At 39.2% G+C, this 20,256-nt stretch overlaps 1 protein-coding gene across 7 annotated transcripts in view; it reads left to right on the plus strand.

The window, feature by feature from the left end:
* The window catches only part of GREB1 (growth regulating estrogen receptor binding 1), a 97,587-nt gene extending 79,321 nt beyond the window's left edge, over window positions 1-18,266 (plus strand). For 6 of the 7 annotated variants that reach the window (XM_071807064.1, XM_071807063.1, XM_071807062.1 and 3 more), the window contains 11 exons: window positions 444-546; window positions 2,248-2,406; window positions 4,785-4,927; window positions 5,689-5,850; window positions 7,485-7,689; window positions 8,490-8,664; window positions 9,634-9,852; window positions 12,139-12,274; window positions 12,826-13,026; window positions 14,604-14,742; window positions 16,545-18,265. In XM_071807064.1, coding sequence (XP_071663165.1) covers window positions 444-546; window positions 2,248-2,406; window positions 4,785-4,927; window positions 5,689-5,850; window positions 7,485-7,689; window positions 8,490-8,664; window positions 9,634-9,852; window positions 12,139-12,274; window positions 12,826-13,026; window positions 14,604-14,742; window positions 16,545-16,708 — 1,806 coding nt within the window. In that variant the 3' untranslated portion in view covers window positions 16,709-18,265. Of the gene's footprint in view, window positions 1-443; window positions 547-2,247; window positions 2,407-4,784; window positions 4,928-5,688; window positions 5,851-7,484; window positions 7,690-8,489; window positions 8,665-9,633; window positions 9,853-12,138; window positions 12,275-12,825; window positions 13,027-14,603; window positions 14,743-16,544 lie in introns of all 7 variants that reach the window. The other variant, XM_071807066.1, reaches the window with a different exon arrangement.
* The last annotated feature ends 1,990 nt before the right edge of the window (window positions 18,267-20,256 follow it).

Below are 20,256 nucleotides of genomic sequence, written 5' to 3' on the forward strand. Positions count from 1 at the left end.
GTTCTTCAGGATGGTCACTGCACTTCAATAGCAGTCAGTGTACTGGTAAATTGTCCAAATATGAACGGATTGAGGTAATTACTTAGTTATCTTGTATTTCGAAGAGGTTTTTTTGAAGCCTTTTATGATCTTGTAGGGATTTTAAAAAGTTCATTGTGTATGTAGAAGACATAATATCAGGAGAGAAGATTCTCATCTATGGGCCTGTAATTAGACTTGTAATATAAAATACATTTTCCAAACTGGGTTCCTGCGTAGATAGAACAAAACCATTAAGCATTTAAGCATGTCATTTATGCCAAGGAATATACAAATACAGGGACATGCAAGCACTGAATATTAATAATCAGTTTCACTGTAGCCACAATTTCCAGATATGTGGAAAGGCAACAGGCTGAAAAATGAAAGTTTACTTTTGTATTTTCTAATTTACATATTTACAGATAGGAAAAACAGGTGCCTATCTGCAGTTCCTCAGTATTTTGTCCCGAATGCTGATTAGACTGACAGAAGTGGATGTTTATGATGAGGAAGAAATCAACAATAGTAAGTTCTTTATATAAAAATATTTGCTTCTGGAGACTGTAGAAAATGGATATGTTAAACTGAAAAATAGTTGTCTGTTTATTCTATGCTGTTCACCTTTGCAATTTATTTGCATTACTGAAATATTTTAAGAAAATTTTTGTGTGATCTTCAACTGGTACTTAAGAATATTTTATTATTCTACTCATCATTTAGAGTTTAGTCTTCCTCTCAGTAAGAACCACATACCTCTCTTTTACTTGTGAAGTAATCAATCAACAGAATTTCTGTATATCAAATGGTATCCAGACATTGTTTTTGAGGTTAGAATTGGAATGAACTTTTGAGGTAAAGTATATAAAAAGAACCAGTGAAAGTCTGGCAGATTTACACCATGAGGAGCAATGTCATATTTTCTAAGTACATAAGACTGCATGTGGGATGAGAACAGTTCCTGCTCTCTAATAGCTAATTTTAGTCCAAACTTCCTTTATTCACAGTGTATTACTCCCCTGTGTTTCCAGATGTATTTGTGACACTCAGCCTCAGTAGTTAAGGGCTGGATTAGATAGAAAAAATGGGTGATATTTTATGGTATATGTCTAATACTGCACTAAAAGCATGTCCACAGTCAGCCATGGAGAGTCTCAGGTGCGTGCTGGCTGCCCCTGGCTGGAAGCTGTTCAGTCATTTTGCTCTGGGATGGTTCCTCAGCTCTGCTCCCTGGGTTTTGGGGGCAGTACCTAGGGGTCTTCCTGCACACTGAGCTGTGCTTCAGAAAGAGGCAGCTACCTGCCAGGTTTATGGCAAAGCCTGGAGAAAAGGTGACTGGTCTGCTAGGGGAAAGGTTTGTGGAAGCAATCCTTTCTATTTTAGGCAGGATTTTACAGGTAACTCCCAGTCAGGGCATGAAGATATTTGCACAATCTGATTCCACCTGAGTTTTACTTCGGATGCCAAAAGACAGGGTCTCACCTCTTGTAAATAATTATTTAGACTATACTTATTATGGCTCTTTACAACAGCTTACAGCTGACTCCAAACTGAACTCCTCACTAATGTCTGTTTTATTCCTGTCATATGTTCCGTTCTCTTGACAAAGGCAGAAAAATATTTTGTAGGGACTTCTGCGCATCTGGGTTTTTATGTCAGTTAACCTGTTTCAGAAAAAGGCGTGATTTCACTGCACATTATACCAGTACCATTTACTATTTTTTCTCTTACCATACCATACCATGAACTATCTTTGATTACTCTGGTCTTATCACTAGAAGATGCATTAGACTTTAACTCTCCACTGTACTTAATACTGCAACTTCTGAAGCTTTAAAGGGCTTCTTTACCTCAGTGAGAATAACATATCTTTCCTCAACTAAATTCATGAATGTTGTGGTCAGTGGAAAGACTCCACAAATGCTTGGGTGCAGGTAGATCAGCCTTACCAGACCCTTGACATTGTTTTCATCATCATCGCACCAGCTGCTCCAATAGGATTACCAAGGTCTTAAATTGATAATAAAGGTTTAAAAGCCAGAATTGCATTGAGGTATGAGGTACATTTGCTCAAAGTTTCACCTCTTGATGCATATTAATATTGCTTCCTCAGAATGATGAAAGAAAAAATTGTGTGAGAATAATAGGCATAGCAAAACCATCTATAGTAATATAAAGAGTTTTAAAAATTGTAATTACATGAATCCTTATTTTTTAATAATATCATAGACATAAAAGAAGAATCTGATCAATACTACCATCAGCCAGAAGATATGTGGCCGGATTTGGAGACATTTAAGAAGATGCCTTTTGACTACACTATCCATGACCCAAAATATGAAGATGCAAGTCTGATTTGTTCAAAGCTTCAGACTATAAACAGTGAAGGTTAGAATTTGAGAAATCTAGATTGGTACACTTATATGTATATATTTGTTTTTAACCTGAGTATCCTGTGAAAACTTTTAAACAGAGTGAAATTATCAGAATTGCACTTGACTAAATAATAGTGAAAAAAGATTTGGAGTTTTCCAGATAAAGCACCAGAATATGAGCCTTATAAATGTTTTATGGAATATTATATATGTAGTTTTCCATTAAAATGCTCTGATTCCACAATAAGTTTGTGCATTTGAATGTTTCTATGTAGTAGCATTGTCCTGCTCTGTGGCAATGAAGTGACCTCTGTGAGTAAAGTTATTTATGTACTTAAAATTGTTTACAGGTTTATTTTTTAGGTCTTGGTTTAGGTTTGGAAAGTGTGAGATGTGTATGTCCAGATCTAGATTCCTGGAGCATTGAGGTATGAACTAGTCCTCTGAATTAGCTGGCTGGACATATACAAACTCACGGGACTGGGTAGGATGTATCCAAGCATGCTGAGGGAAATGTCCATCATAATTGTGAGGCTACTGTCTATCATTTTTAAAAGGTAATGACAACTGGTAGAGGTTCCTGATGGTTGGAAAAAGGAAAATGCTGTGCCCTTCCTCTACAGGACAGAAGGAGGACTGAAGCAATTACAGCCTAGTCAGCCTACCCTCAGTCCTCAAAACAGTTATGGAACAAACTCTCCTATAAGCCATGTCCAGACCCATGCAGGACAGGAAAGTGATTTGGAGCAGCTAGAATGGATCTATCATAGGCAAATCATGATGGGTAAACATGATTACATTTTATGATGAGACAACTGGCACTATGGACAAAGAAAGAGCAGGGGTTTTATCTTGCCTTCAGCAAGACTTTGCCACTGTCTTTTATGATACCCATACAGCCAAAACTGGAGAGAGATGGTTTGGATAAGTGGATTGTAAAGTAGGGGGAAATTGGCTGGACCAGTGAACTCGTGATGAGTGGCACAAATCTGACTGACAACTGGGTATACATGGCAAAACTCAGAGACTGACACTGAGGAAAATGCTGTTTGAGAATGCCATTAATAATCTGGTCCAAGGGACAGAATGCCACATCAGCAAGTTCATGGTTGATACCAAATTGGGGGAGCAGTCAATATGCAGGAAGGTAGCACTGCCGTTCAGAAAGTCCTTGACAGGCTGGAAAAATGGAACCTCCAGGAAGGAACCACAGGAACAGAAACCTCATATATAATAGCTCAGCAAAGGTAAATGCAAGATTTTGCACTTGGGATGGAATAATTTTTGCAACTGTACAAGCTTGAGGCCAGAGGTATAGACAGCAGCTTTGAGGAAGGTGACCTGATAATGCTGGTAGACAACGATTTGAACATGAGTCACCAGTTCTCCACTGGGTTAATGGCTTACTAAAAATCTAGCAAGCAGGTCAAGGGAAGTGATTATTCTCCTGTGCATGGCACCTCTAAGAGTATTATGTCAAGTATTTGGCTTCCTAGTAAAAGAAAGACATAGACATATAGAAGTGAGTCCAGCAAGTAGCCACTAAGATGGCCAGAGGCCTGAAGCACATGATGAACATGAAAAACTGAAGAGAATCGGGTTTCTTTGGTCTAGAGAAGTCTCTCAGGGGCATCTGATTGCTGTGTTCAACTTCCTAATGAGAACTTGCAGACACAAACTATTATACAGCAGAAGGGCAAGAGACACCAGACACAAGTTGCCACATGGGAAATTACAATTACATAGCATGAAAAATATTTGTAGAATAAAAGTGGTCAAACTATGGAACAGGTTGCCTAGAGAAACTGTTGGAACTCCACTCTTAGTGATTTTCTAAACTTGTCAGGACAAGGAACAACCTGATCTGAGGCTGAAAATCTGAGTGAAAGATTTGGCCAGATGACATAACAGAAGTCCTTTTCAGCAGAAATTACATCTCATCTTTCTTCAGCCTCCCATAAAGGAGACTCTTTTTTAAAATGTGAGTATTCGCTGCAGAGGAACATCACAAAATTTGCCAAGTTTACATAATCTATTGTGATGTCCATCACCAGACAGCAGATGTCTGTCATATTTATTACTTTTGCAAGCATTCAATAATAGCAGCAGCAACAATAATAATTTTAATAATCTGGCTTTGCTTACACCTCAGCCTCACGTGAAATTTGTACAGAATTATCATAATAATGACTTTTTTTTTTAGTCCCTTTTGTTGTGCATAACAATTTATAAAATATACTGTGCTTAGAATGAATTAGTATTTTGTTTTGCATGTGGTTAATCCTGCCATTCTTCCCAGAAGCTAATTACAGTGACAGCAACAGTTTGTCCAAGGGAATAGATTCTGGCCTTGAATATTTGCTACATTTAAATTGTTTCTTTTTTTAATAGACAGATCAACAAGCAGGAGACAGGAGGATATGTATACACGCCGTCAAACAACTAGGATGAGATTGTCCAAGTATGCAGCATATAACACCTACCATCACTGTGAACAGTGTCACCAGTATATGGGTTTCAATCCCAGGTACCAGGTAAAGATTTCCAGATATTACTCTGCACATCAGAAACAGAAGAAGACACAACCCACACACTGTTTTACGTACATTCGCTATATTTGAATTGGCTGACAAGTTGTATGTATGTGTAAAAAACAGCGGATTTACAGATTTTTTTATTTCTTGAGGTTTGCCTGCCTTGAACAGACTGCAGGTTTGGGGACATCAGAGGACTGATCCTTGTCTCATTTACACTGGCTTTTTCAGTACTGTTATCTGCATTCTCCTCGTATACTGCCAGTTAAAACTACTTTCCTGGTAAATGTTTCCCACTGGGACTTCACTACATTTTCAATTGAGTAACTGCAAAAGGCGCTACTAATACTTCTTATACAGGAGTAGTCCGGCATGGAGTGGACTATGTGTGATAGGCAGATGGGTATTATTCAGAGTAACTCTCCAATTTCCTGCCTATTAGGATGTGAGGAAGAAGGTATTAGCGATGCAAATACTGTTTTTTTGGAGTCAGTATTTTTGAAAGCCAAGACTGGCCATTACTATTGGTGCCATCTGCAAGACGAAGCTGAAACAATGATTTCAAAAGAGGGAGCAGTTTAATGTATATATTTTTTAGTGTATGCTCTAGCCATTGCTTAACAACTAGTGAATTATGAGGTAAAATCTAATGCAATACAGTAAGTGATTGTTTGGTAATGTTATAAATGTGTATTAGCTACACTGAGATCTTGTAGTTTGACTCTAACCACTGGAATTACCCTATTTTTTCCCATCCTCAGCTTTATGAGTCCACTCTGCATGCATTTGCCTTTTCCTATTCTATGCTGGGAGAAGAGATCCAGCTGCATTTTATCATTCCAAAGTCAAAGGAGCATCATTTTGTCTTCAGCCAACCAGGAAGACAATTGGAAAGCATGAGGCTGCCACTAGTCACAGATAAGGTAGATGGATAGTTATATTTATGGTCATATATGGGAGAGAGACAACACCAATTTTAAAATTTGTTGGGTTAGACTTCTTTACACTTCTGGTCCTGCTGGCAAGAGGTAATGAGGTTGTCCTGATACTAAGCTTGTATTTTCTCCCAGAAAGCAAGACATGAAGCAAAATTGTTAAGCCAACAATAAGCTGTTTCTTTTGCTCGTTATCAAGGTTGATCCTTTGGTATAAACACTTTTATCTGGTGCGGAAGGTCTTTGGTTATAAGTTTAAGATGTTTAAGTGAGAATGGTTTTGTTATAATAAAGTTACTAAGAGGACACAATTTTTTACTCTGAGGAAGGCAGTGGATTATCCTCTCTTATTCTGTGTAACTGCTCAGTTGCTTTCATATAAATTTAAGGCTTTCAAAGAGTCTTTGTCATGGCTTCATACCTGCCCAAAGAATCACGTCATACTTGCAGGAAAACACTTTGTAAGGTCATTCATCTGACAGGCTATGCAAACTCTGATGTTGACCTTTACAGTGACTCCTAATATCTGTGCTTAAGAAGAACTGTGCCTTGCTCAGGCCACAGTGCTTGGAGTATTGCAGCAATTTGTGGAACAGTAGTAAGCAGTGGCACTTCTGGAGAAAATAAGCTGCTTCCAATAAACAATAATCAATCAATACCACCCTCCAGCTTGGGCTTTTATGTCCAGTTCAAGTTTGAAATGCAAGAACCCAGGCAGCAACACAGCAGCAACTGTGCAATGTGAGGGTGAAACCTCTTCCTCACCCAGTGAACTTGTGCTTGGCTACACAAAGCTGTGCACTGTGTCCTTGTGGTCCTGCTTCTGCCACTGACAGGCCTTGAGGCTTTGCTGAAACCATTTCCTCTTCCTTTGCTTCTTTTTTCTGTTCACTTGCTCCAGAATGATGCCTGTGTTCTTGCTGCAAGCTTGAAAACTGCTGTAGGATATAAATCCAGTTTATTGAACCATTTTAAAATATTTTCTTGATCCACTTTAAATTCCCTTTCATGCACTCCACTGGCATAAAATTCACCATTTTGTGCTTTGTCAGTTTTAAATCAGGAGTGCTTAATTGTGAGGGTTTTGGAGAGTCTCTGTAAAGAAGCATACTTTCAGTCTGGGTCCTTAATGACCTTAGTAGGAACTGGGCTAAAATCAGTTGCCCAGACAGGAAGAGCCCTGGATATCTGTAGAAACAGGTCTCTCAGATGCTGTGCTATCAAACTTGGAAGCACCTAATGATTTCCAATGCATTCAAGATTGGGTGACAGTCACTCGTAAGGGTTGTACTGCAGTTTGGGAGTAAGGTGTTTCTTAGCATCTTCTGTCATATGACCTAAATCCTTTTCCAGATATAGCCCTAGGGTTCTCGTGCAGTTGACAAGTCAAGTTTAGCAGTCCTATCCAGTCCACCACATTCTCACCAGCTGAATAAGCTAAGTCATAATTTTCTTTTTCCCAAATTCTAGAAAAGGTTCTCATTTTCCTATGAAGCTTATTTAAAATGTAGCAGTTTGCCCAGAATCAATGAATCTGACTTATTCTCCTAAAGGATCTGGTTCTCTTTGTTTAAACATACTCCAGGCTGATACAAAAAACTCACACTTGTTTTTATTTACAGAGTGAAGATTACATTAAAAGCCCCACTTTTACTCCCACTACTGGTCGTCATGAACATGGACTTTTCAATTTATATCATGCAATGGATGGAGCCAGTCACTTGCATGTTTTAGTTGTCAAGGAATATGAAATGGCCATATATAAGAAGTATTGGCCCAACCACATCATGCTTGTTCTTCCAAGCATTTTCAACAGTGCAGGAGTAGGTAAGTATAACAAAAAGTTCTGACAAATACAGATACATGACTTGGGCCTTTGAGGCGTTGTTGCTCAACAGTGGAAGGCAGACACACACATTGTAGTCAGCATATTGGATCTGGTGACCTGGATTCCCTTTGAGGACAATGTGTCACAGTTGAAGATGCAATTCACTTAATCCAGGTCACTTAAAACAAGCTAGATTAATTGAACCTTAGAAATACTTACCTAGAAATACTCTCTCCCATTGATTTTAAAGGGTGTTGAGGGTGTTAACTCAGATAGAGTTACCTACTCTGTTTCCTTGTGGAAATAAGTTATGTACTATTTGCACAGGCAGTGACACACTGATTAGAGACATCTCTTAGGTGGGTTTTGCTAATGTGATATCTGTGAAATATTTGGCACCTTGCTTTTACTGCTGGAACTACTTATAGACAGCAGTAGTGATGAACATTCAATGTAGATCACCAGGGGAAAGTATTCCCATGTTATTCAGCTGGTCAAGCAACATCTCTAGATGTTTGCACTAAGAGATGCTAGTGCAGCCAAATACCTGTCAGGTTGAAAGAATCAGTCTCTAAACCATTAAGACACTAGCAAATCTTTACCACAGAAATCAGGCTTCATTTTTGGTCCTTCCCAGTGGGGTCCTGTAAGATGGCTCTGGGGAATGTTAGGGTGTTAAAATCTTCAGAGTGATTCATATCCTGGTCTGCAGAAATATTCACTTCAAAACACTTCCAAGTTAAAAGCAAACAATTTCTGTTCCTACTTTTAATCTGATGGTTTATGTCCTTGGTTTCAGGTGCTGCACACTTCCTGATAAAAGAGTTGTCTTATCATAACTTGGAGCTTGAACGAAATCGGCAGGAGGAGCTGGGGATAAAACCCCAGGATATTTGGCCTTTCATTGTGATTTCAGATGACTCTTGTGTTATGTGGAATGCAGTAGAAGTTGATTGTTCAGGAGACAGGAAAAGGTAAATGGAGTAATATATACTTTTTCAGCTGACCTCTTTTAATCTTTCACTGAACAGCAGTTTTGAAGTTACGTTTGATATACTACAACTTTTACCCTCTACAAGCAGAGAATAATATTTGCCTAATGACAGAAGTATTTTCCCTAGATATCTGCCTTTGCATAGCACATAGTTTAGTGCCTGTTTTTCATTGCCGTCCCCTGGGGATTTCAGTGCCCTGCAGCCTTTGCTGTACAGCTTGACTCTAGTTCAAACTAGGCTTATTTGGGCTGCAGATTTCAGACTCTGCAAAACAACCCCTAATATACTGGACAACATGGAGATTCACAGGTACATCTTTAACAGGATTTTTCTAAGGAAGCTAAAAGACATTTCTGTGCAAACTGTGCAACGGATTTCCTCTGGCTGTCAGTCCCAGTCTGTATGGCTCCTTTATTAGCTCCCAAGTCCCCAAACAAGTATTTTTGTTTATTTTTTTGTTTTCATAACTATAGGACATTGTTTGTACTAGATATTTTATCTATTCCCAGAATGGTCCTATGCAGGATTTACAGCAAACCTTCAAAGAGAGCAAGGCTCAGTGAAAACTGAGATTTATGTCTCTAGGGGTGGGTTAGGAGAATCTTAGGCTTTGCACTTAAGTTACGGCACAAAGGCAGCAACCCTCCCAGAGTCATTTGGAACATTATCCAGGTAACTTTCTAATTTTACACATCTGAGTGAATATTTTGAAAGATCCAGACTTAAGTTTCAGATCTGTCATACCAGTCCCCACCACATAAGGACTAGTTAATTTTAAGTTTTGGTTAGAGTGAGAGACAAAAAGTTGCAGTAAAGTAACACAACACTGAAGTTGTCTACCAGGTACTCATAGCTACTTTCAGCTGTTGAGAATTGCTCTTCATCTGAATGAGATTCTGAATATTCTCTATATGCTTTAAAATTAACACATTTTCATAATAATTGTAGTGACTATACATGGACTGAAAGGAATGTTTCCTTGAAGCAAATTCTGCAACACATTGAAGCAACTCCCAATGTCACTCACTATGCCTTAATTGGGATGAGGAAATGGTCCAGTAAAACAAACAGTGCTGAGATCAAGGAAGCATTCTCCTGCTGCCATGTGCATGACTTCATTATGCTGAATGTCGATCTGACACAGAATGTACAGTACAATCAAAACAGGTAAGTGAATGAGTAGCATATTTCAATAAAGATAACAGGTAAGTGAATGAGTAGCATATTTCAATAGAGATAATGAGCTATATAAAGGGTTTTTTACAGAAGCTCTTGTTTGCTTTTTGAGGAGGTTGTTAATGGGATACAGAAAGGTTTTATTTTCTTATTGATGGTTCAAATCCTTCCCAAATTGTCAGCAGTTGGAAAAAGACATTAATCTCCATAGTTCCAAATAAAACAGCCATACCTGAATTGCAGAGCAGGCACACTCAGCAGCGTGCCCTGCAATGCTGGTGCCCCGGCGGTCTAGTCCAAGTGGCCTTTTGGTGAACACTGTCCTTCCCCTCCTGCCTGCTTACCTGCACTCCCTTCCAAAGGAAACAGGGCTGTATGGGTGAATAGTGCATAACCACATCTTACTGTGACATGGAACTGAGACATAGCTGGGATTTTTTACCTTGAGGAGCACAACACTGGAACATACTGCATGTGTGCTCATCAGGACAATTAGAAGAAGGGAAAAAATGAACCTCATTAACATTGCTTTTGGTTTTCACATTCAGTTGTCTCAGAATTCCCAATTTTTAATTTATTGTGCCACATAGGAGGTATCAGATTATAATACTGCCATGCACAGTATCACCACAGTTACCAGAAATGCATTCACTGGGTACATCATCTCACAGAGTTTCACTGATCTATGTGAAATAAACTGTAGCTTTGGACCCATTTCTGAGACACAAGCATTCATTACAACAGAATGAAGTAGATATCGGTAGAGGTGGGGTTCACTTGTCTAAAGTCAGCCTTTGGGCACCTCAGGATATGCAAGATGTTCGTATGGGGCTGACAGGTATGACACGAAATCAAAATGTGGTTTTCTGTAAGCTAGGTGGGATACCTCAGGTTATCTAAAAGGGCTCTACACACCAAGACTTAGATAACTGAACATCACTGTACCTCTCAGAAGAACTCTTCTATCTTAGGAAGATGTCTGTTGAAGTCCAAGTTTACTTACAACTGCAGGGAAGCACTTCTGCTGTCATAATTCTGCGGACAAACAAATGACGTAACTTTCTGTCACCACCAGGCTGACACCTTAAAAGACCATTTTAAACATGCTCCTGTGCATCTCCTAGCCTGTCTAAATATTACCTTATGAATCACTACAAAGAGCTAATGAAGATAACAACAATAAAGCAAAATTATGAGTGCAGGCAGCAAAGTTAACATGTCAGGAATGCCAGACCACACCACCCATTTCCTGCCTGTGTCTTTCAACCACGCATGGCTCCCATAATCCTCTGCGTGGGTGCTGCTCAGCCCAAAGTATTGCGTGGCATTCCATGCCTGGGCTGGCAAGGAAACAGATACTTTTTAAAACAGAAACACTGACATTCAGGGATACCAAATATCCATGTAAATATTACTAAGATCAAAGACAAGATTTTAGAAACATATAATTAAATGCCACATTTCTCCCTGGTGTTCAGCGTTGCGGTACCTGCTCTGCACTCTTAAACCCAAGCTCTGGATGTTAATCCAACAGTTCTGTACATCATCCTCTTTGCTGTGTAATATCTACATTCAAAATGAATTTTCCAAAGGCCACAGAATTTGAATTTAGTCAGTTTTAGGAATTTATCTTTTATTCTGCTCCATCTTATTTTTAAATATTGATCAAATTTAGCTCAGGGATGTTTGGCCTCATTCTGCTTAATTTATTCCTATGTCTCAGCAGTTCTGGTGTATTAAGAAAAGACTCCTTGTCTTGAAATAGATTTTGTCTCTAATTTAAAATGACATTATTTCTGTAGAGGAATGTTGAAAAAAAATCCTGGATATTTATATTCTAAGGGAAAAAGGAGTAGTCAGAGACCTCTGTGCATTTGACAAATCAATTGTAGGGCCTCAACCATTTCCTTGGAAGTCAAAGGAGTTAATTTCTTTGACATTATTTGGGGTAGTAACATATGTGGCTATTTTCTGTGATGGCTTTATTGTAATAAAAGGCAAAGGAAATATTTTAACTCCTAGGACTCTTCCCAGGCAATTTCCTACATTTCTCCTTCCATTTTCCTCTGTGTTTCTGGTTCTTTCACTCCCTAAGTGGTTCTCTCCCTCATTCTGGTCTTCCTGAACTCATTCCAGCCTGGTTTATTGTTACAAAGCAGAAGCCTCTTTCCCTGACTGGCACCAGTGGAGGGTCATGTCAAAGACCCTGAGCACTTGTATTTGTTAGTGTGTGATGAGAAACATTCCTCTGAACTGCTTTGATTTTATTCTTTCCAGATTTACGTGTGATGATGTTGACTTCAACTTGCGCGTCCACAGCGCTGGCCTTCTCATCTGTCGGTTCAATCACTTCAGTGTTATGAAAAAGCAAATTGCAGTAGGAGGACAGCGATCCTTCCACATTAAGTCTAAGGTGGGAACTGAGACTGCTGTTTCATTATTGTTAAAATGCTGTTTTCCTTTTTGTACCCTGTAACCAGGAGAGCTGAGGTATTTTGGTGCATCACCAGTTGCCAGTAATGGGCTATGTCTTCCATGTATTTTGTTGTTCATTTATGTATTTATTTACTTCTGAAACCCACAATATTATTGACATAAATGCACCTTTCCTTAATAATTTTCCTTTAAAACTTTTTAAAACACCTAAGGTGTCTCTTTACAATCCAGTTAACCATTCACTGTGATTTTTTTTCTCTATAGCTTTTGAATTGCTCATCTTCATCTGACATCATATGTAGGAGGACTTTGTGTTAAAACAAGAAGCCACAAAGCCTCTATAAGTACAAATATCATGCTGTGAAACTCTGAAACTTTTTGGCAGCAGATATTTTTGACTGAATGATTTAGCTTCTTATATAAATCTTAGATTTGTAGGCTAGAGCTATATTTTATACAAACCAAAATTCAGATAAGTACAACTTGATTATCAGGATTGATCTGTACAAGAAATATTTTTCCTCATAGGTATCTGACACTGCAGTTTCAGTCTCCCCCGCTCAGTACATTTGTGCTCCCGACAGCAAGCATACCTTCTTGGCAGCACCTGCTCAGTTGCTCCTTGAAAAATACCTCCAGTATCACAGCCATCGCTTCTTCCCTCTCTCACTGAAGAATTATAGCCATCCAGTGCTATCTGTGGACTGCTACCTTAACTTAGGACCACAGGTACTGAACAAAATAATCTTTGAGCAGCTCTAGAAATGTATAGGCTATGTTTTGGATGAGTTTGTTGATGTATTCCTCACTAATAGTTACACAGCCTTTAAAGAATCAGGTATTAGATCCCTGTAATGTTAAATCAAGTTCTTAGACCCACAGAGGTATTATTTGAGACTAAGAATAAACCACATGGAGAACAATACCAGAGTTGTCCTAAATACTACTGTAGTCTGTGAATTGTATTAGATTCTACATTAACACAAAGCACATTTTTCTTTAAGTGTTTGCTCAGTCTGCTATAATTTGGCCCTTCCTACAGCAAATTTCTTCCACAAGAGCGTTTTACAAATACTACCTAGCCCTTAGAAAGCACTTCACAATACAAATGTTTTAGTTCACTTTTGACTGATAAGCTGAGACGGAGAAGCAAATACCAAGAAAACAGCATGAGAGAAGCTGACATTAGATCTCGAGAGTGGTTGGCTCTCTCTAATGGGTTTGGGTCTAAAGCCAAGGTCATACTTAAACACAAATGTAGGTCAGATAGAAGTATGATACTAAGCTGTTGTTCAAGAGAGGGAAACTGTGTTTATCTTTTCACCTGACTTGAATACTAAATGAAATTCAGTCTTGCTGAACTTCTTTACCAAAACAGCTGTGTAACGACCTTTCCATATAGGCTGCTCCCAGAAAATGTTGAACTATATATTTTATTTTTCTTTCTGGCTGCGCTCTTATAGCTCTACATTCCCACCATGCTTGGAAGGGTGTTGTACTGTTACTCTCTTCATCCACTGCATCCTTTCAGCTCTAACCCTTTCAACACATGAAATGAGTTCACTTCATTCTGGAATTGTTACCTGAGCTGGAATATGACACAACAGGCTTGAAGGAATATGGATAAATATAAGCTCCCTGAGCCAGAGTCTCAGTTGCTGTGGGTCAGCCTTCCTCCACTGAGTCATGCTGATTTATGCCTGATGAGGTTCTGTCGCAACTATGCAGTACAATGGCACTTTGGAAACAAAGCCTTGTGTGGAAGATTCCTTAACTTAAATGTATAAAATCCTGAAAGAGTGCTATAAATATTCCTGGTTCACAGTGGATTTGGGAAGTAACCCTAAAAACAAACGAGACAAGAGGAAACTGCATGCACTTATGTATATGCGCAGTTCTACTGACTAGATTAATCCTATATAATGTAAATTAAATTAGGCATTACTAAAGGGTTCTTTTCATGTCTGACCACAGAATTACTGTATTCACTCGTGTGAACAGTGCTGGGCAGGTCACAGCATTATGGTGGTTGGGAGTTACTGCAGCGTTCAAACCCTATAATATCTGAAACTCATGATAACAACAGTAATGAATAGTAACAACTAAAAAATAGTTACAAATAGTGCTTTTATGTAGATTTTTAATAAGCAGAGGGATGTTTAGGAAGAAATGATAAAGATCAGAATATTTAGAGTTAGAAGGCAAGTCTGAATTTGAGTCAGGTGCAAGTAGTGAAAGCTTGATATCAAGCCTCAGCTTTATGTAGTAGCATGAAAAATGTTATTTTTTTCCTGTCTCACAATCAGATTGCAGTTTGCTATGTGAGTTCTCGGCCTCACTCTCTGAATATCAGTTCCTCTGGTTTGACATTCAGTGGTCTCCTGCTGTACCTCTGTGACTCCTTTGTTGTAGCCAGCTTTTTGAAGAAGTTTCATTTTCTTAAAGGTGAGGTGCAATAATTTTATTATGGAGAGTTATATGAATTGGTCTCTGGGACGGTGGGAAAAAATATGTTTTATATGAAAATATATGTGCATGTATATATGTATATATAAATATGCATGTATTCATATTTGTCTTTATACACCCCACCCATCTTTGATGCTTGATTGTGTCATCTCTGTACAGTAGTAAACTGGTATATAGCAGTGTTACAAGTTCTGCAGATTTCTAAGTGGGGAGGAATGTTGGATCTGTATCATCATGTCCAGTGTATATGTATAACTCCTTACCTTATGTTCAAAAATGGAGTATTTAAGATTTATTTATGAGTCATTTACCTATTGTGTTCTCGCAGGTTTTCTAATTTTTGATAGAAAATGGGTGATGGACAAGCCTCCATCAAAATCTATTTAGTACCCCTGGAAATAGAAACTGGCTCATTCAAAGTTTATTCATAACAACCAGTTTCTCCCTGTAGTCCTTACGATGGTGGATAGCAGTGGAGACAAATAACTTCCATCTGTAGGCAGTCGCATTGCAAACTTCTTTGGGCTTGTTCTGCTGCTGTCTTAGGCTTTTAGTGCTCTGGGGATTTGTTTCACACACAGCTATAACTGTGACTGGAGGAAGAACACTGTGACAAATGCCTTCTTGAAACAGGCAGAGTTGTTATGAACTGCTGTGTCCTTTGTTGCAGTTAATACAGTTTCGTGTAGGTATGTGTAGCAAAGTGCAAACTGGCATATAAAGTGCTTTTCTGCAGACACCACTGAAGCCACATGCATGCCAGTGTCTGTGCTCATTTTAATCAGCCCTTAGTTTCTCTATCACAGCTATCAGAGTAAATGCAAATGAAAGCAGTGTTTTATGTTGCGTTTTTTGAGTGACTGGAGGCTATCAATCAGTTTCATTTTGCATAAATCAGGCAATTTTTATGCCATGTAGCACAAAGTGTATTTGATTTGAGATTTCTCCATCTCCCTTGGCCTTCTACTTGATTTCGTAACCAGCCACATGAGCATTAAACACCACATGACTGCCTGTCTTGTTTCTTTTTATTATATTCTCAGGGTTTTTTTGTCTTGCGCATTTCCTCCTACTTCACCATTTCTCACTCAGAGTATTGAGTGCTGGTGAGGTAATTATTTCCTCTTGATTGACCACTTTTCTCAGAAGCCAGGAAATCATGCACACAAGTTAAAATGGCATCAGCATGTCAGGCAAGACATTCAATATTGTTTATTAAAATATGATATTTTTTACTTTGGCATTCTGGATTCTCTTGTGTCCATGCCAGCATGTTAACTTACCAATCTGAAATGCACTCAAGTTTGTGACTAGCTTTAAGGACATGTTTAGACAGACCCTTTCTGGCCAGCAAAGCACATGGAGCTCATCCAGCCTTCGTGGCGATTGACTTGTGCTGTGTTTTGCTGAGGGAGGGTTTCACTCAACAAGGTAGGGCTAGAACAGGAATGGATGTAGGGAGTTGTCTTGTTTTCTGCCAGGACCCACCACCACCTCCTTAGACCTGGCAGTTTTACTCTTCCTTACCCCAAAGAGTAGGGAATGTATTGTTAGTCTTGTTTACTAGATGCATACTAGGTACCTCCAGTTACACAAGAAGATCCTGATCAACAGGGAGCTGAACAGAGCTCTCCTGAGTTCTGCATGAGTGTCTTAATTTTCTCTCAGGCTCCTGTCATGAAAATGGTGGAGTTGTACGTGCTAAAGGGTGGTGGGAGCTGGGTGATATGAGGATGAAGGGGATTTTCATGTGGGTTTCTTCTTGGCTGTTTGCTTAGGTGCCACCCTGTGTGTCATTTGTCAAGATCGCAATTCTCTTCGCCAGACTGTTGTCCGGCTAGAGCTGGAAGATGAATGGCAGTTCCGACTGCGGGATGAGTTCCAGACTGCCAACGCGAAAGAGGACAGACCACTTTTCTTCCTGACTGGACGACATATTTAATTGAAAGGAGACACATTTCCTAATGAAACAAGAGACTAATTGCCACCATCTCCTGAAATGACTTTTGAGAGGCTCTGCTTTCTGAACAGAGACAGGACTGTTTTCCATTGTTTATTAGAATGATACCTAATCAGACAATTTATGCTCATATTTCCAAACCCTGAAGTGACTTTTCTAATTTAATTGTCTGATGGAAGCAATTTCTAATTCCTGAGAGAGATGCAGAAACTTACTACTCCGCATGGCGGAAATAATTTTGGATCAGAAGGGAGGTCAGTGAGTGCACTTCTGCTGGGACAAAAAAGGCCACATGCAAGTTCATAAAGAAGAAAAGAAAACTACTTGTGTTCCAGAAATAGGAAATTTAAATTTTGGAGCATATTTTGTCTTACAAGTCTTATTTATCTAACAGTTGGCACAAGGCAACAAGAATTGTTACAGTTTTGTAGTATACTGCTACTGATTGATTCAGGAAGGCTTTTTATATGAAGATTTGTAAAGTATATTTCTTTAATAGTGGGCACTCAGTTGGAGCCTTAATTTCTGGAATAGGTGCTATGCTGGATAGTTTTACTGCACAGGACTCTTGGGATAGAAGCATAATTATATGTCTAATTTTATTAGCATAAAGAAGAGAGTCAGGAAAGTAGCTTTTGAATAAGATCTGAACATTTAAACCTAAAACTGAAATTACCTCAACTAGCTAAAGAGACCAAATGGTGAGACTGACCTGCAAGTGACTTACTACATCTGGTGTTTGCTGGCTTCTGATTAAATTGTTACACTGGCTGCAGACTTCAAGCTGGGCCCAGTGCACGCAAGACAGCAGATGAGGTGGTTTGAAACACTCCTAATACACTTTCTGGGGATATTTTCTTGCCAAAGTGCTTCAAAAGAGTGAGAAAATAGAGACTACGTCTCTGAGGAATTCAGGTGGAAATCTAATAACACATTCTAGAATGTATACTTTACATCTGAAGTCAGTGATCACAGTCTTTGTCTAGACTTTTGGTAATATTCTCCGAGTTGCAAACTTCCTGTTTGTCTTTATAGAATCAGTGTTAACTTCACTCACACCAGATGGAGGAAGGATGAGTATAGATATTGTCAGAAGACCTCTAATATCTTTTCTTGCTGGATACACCAGTGGGAGGATCATTTGTTTTATACTGATGAAATGCTATTAGGCGGCTGAGTTCATTATAATACTGATTTGAAATGCAGCTATCAGTATGACTATGCCAAAGAGCTAATTTAGGTTCACTTACAGGGAAAAGGTGAGTTCTCTGAGTTTGAGAGACTGAGATCGCTATTTACAAGGTAACTGGTAGAAATCAGTGTGTCTCTATATTTCATTGTCCTTGTTTCAGAGTGAGAATTCACTTTAAGTTGTGGAAAGGAAGGTGAGCATTGTCCTATGTAAATAGTAATACCTGTTCAGTTTTCGCCAATTGATTAGTTAATTTAAACTTTTTTTAAAGAAGTGTGACATTCGTGTCTAATCCATCCTTTATAAATAAAGTTAATGCTGCATGGACATCTGTCTTGGTGATGTACTGTCAAGTATGCTTTCGTAGGGGGAAAAAGAAGAAAAGGGTTGGCTGAAAGAAGCTAATATAATTAAGGAATGCCCTGAACAAATCAGGAGAAAATACAGTGCTGCTTAATGGCCTAAAGCACAGCACAGGCTTAAAGGTGTAAGAGTTTTTACAAAAACTCAGAACTAAAGATGACAGGCTGAAACCTCCTTTCCTGTAACGGAATACTTAAACAACTTATACTGAGTGTCTGTGAACTTCCCCTGTGTTTTAGATCAGAGATTTTCTTTGCAAGTCTTTGGACATCCATTTTCTCCAGGAAACTGAAAAAAAAGGCTTAAAGTATAGATTAATATTAGTAAATAAATAAAAATAAATCACATCCTTTCTTAACATTCTCTTTTGCCACAAAGTCTTCAAAACTTTGACAAAATGCAGCCACTAGTGGGCTGAAACCATCATACTCCTGAGTGTTGTTTCACCATTAGCCTTTTGCTCCATGAGTTACCTACCTACTGTGTCCTGTCTCCAGGACAGGAGTCTCAGGACCTGGCCTCATCAGGCATATATCTACCATGTGAACATGTGCAATCATTCTTCATCATGGAGTATATACATAAGCAGTCGTATATGGCAAAACTTGCTTGCACAGCCCATTGTGCAGGATGCAGCACATCCTGTTAAAAGACCAGATATGCACGTACTGCGTGACCAAAATGCAGCTACTTCCCAGCATAAAACCAGCTATGCATCCAACATGATAGAAAAATACAACATTTTGTTCACAGAATGCTAAAAAAGTAACGGTGGATGAATCAGGGAGAGCCACTCTCCAGAGCTCCATCCAAAAGTTTCTTCATCCCTGACCAAGTTTACAAGCTAAGCTCCATTAGACTGTAAGCTTTCAGGAAGAGGGACAATGTAGGGCTCATGTCCAGCTGTGACTCTGAGATGCTACAGTAATGCAGATAAATAATAATGATAAATAAAAGCAAGTCTGTTTGGGTGGGACTGGCATTCTGTGCTCCAACATCTTTGTGCTGTGGTTGTTGGCCACAGGGGCATGTGTAGGGCTGGGAACCCAGGTCCCAACTCCACCTTTCTCTTATCTTGCCTTTGGTGGGAGGAGTTCTGACTTTCAGTGCCGGTGACCTTTGCGAGAAAACTTGGCCCATGCCCATTATATACACAAATCTTTTAAGTATTTCCTTTCTGACTTTGGACACAGCAAGAAGATAGAGCTCACCATCCCATGGATTGACTCAATGATAACGTAGTGGCAAATAAAATAAAAGACACGGCCTGCATGCTTTTGCAAACTTTTTACAGCCTCTACTCTTCTCTAGTGCCTTCCATACTTGCTGGTTTAGTCATCCACTATTATCACCTGCAGACAGTATTGTCAGCATGTTCTGTATTGTGTGTCACAGGGTGAAGTATTTATGATTCAGCTCCTGCAAAAGTCAGTATCCAAATATAGAGAAGATTGCTGGGAAGGTGACATTATTTTCCTTCTTACCATCCTCTCTCCACTATCAAAGCACTCTTCACAAGCATTTAAGCACCAATGTCTGGTATCTATTCATCCGGGCATTACAGATGATTTGAACACTAGAGGATGTAAGGGATTTCATCCTTCCCTAGCAAGTGCTTCCTGTCGTGGTGATAGGGAATGTACAGATCTCAGCTCCCACTCTGCATCTAAAAGCAGCTGCTAAATTTTGCTTGAGAGGCGGCTGGTTTTCAAAGGCTTTATCTGTGATGCTCTGTGGAGAAATGTCTCACTCACACAAAAAGAAAAGGTTCAAGTAATAGACAAACAAGCCAAAGGAAGGGTCAGGGGATAGGTTTACAGGGTAGGAGATGGGGAGCAAGGGAAGTGGGGACTGTGACTGGAGGCAGCAGCATGGGAGAAACCTGGGGGCAAGTTGGGCTCCTGGCTGCAGAAGGAAATGTTTGCTGGGGCACCAGGGCCCTGGGCAGGGGCTGTGTGCGGTGTGAAGGAACAAG

The sequence above is a fragment of the Patagioenas fasciata genome, chromosome 3 (assembly GCF_037038585.1).
Source record: "Patagioenas fasciata isolate bPatFas1 chromosome 3, bPatFas1.hap1, whole genome shotgun sequence".
In the NCBI taxonomy this organism is placed as follows: Eukaryota; Metazoa; Chordata; class Aves; order Columbiformes; family Columbidae; genus Patagioenas; species Patagioenas fasciata.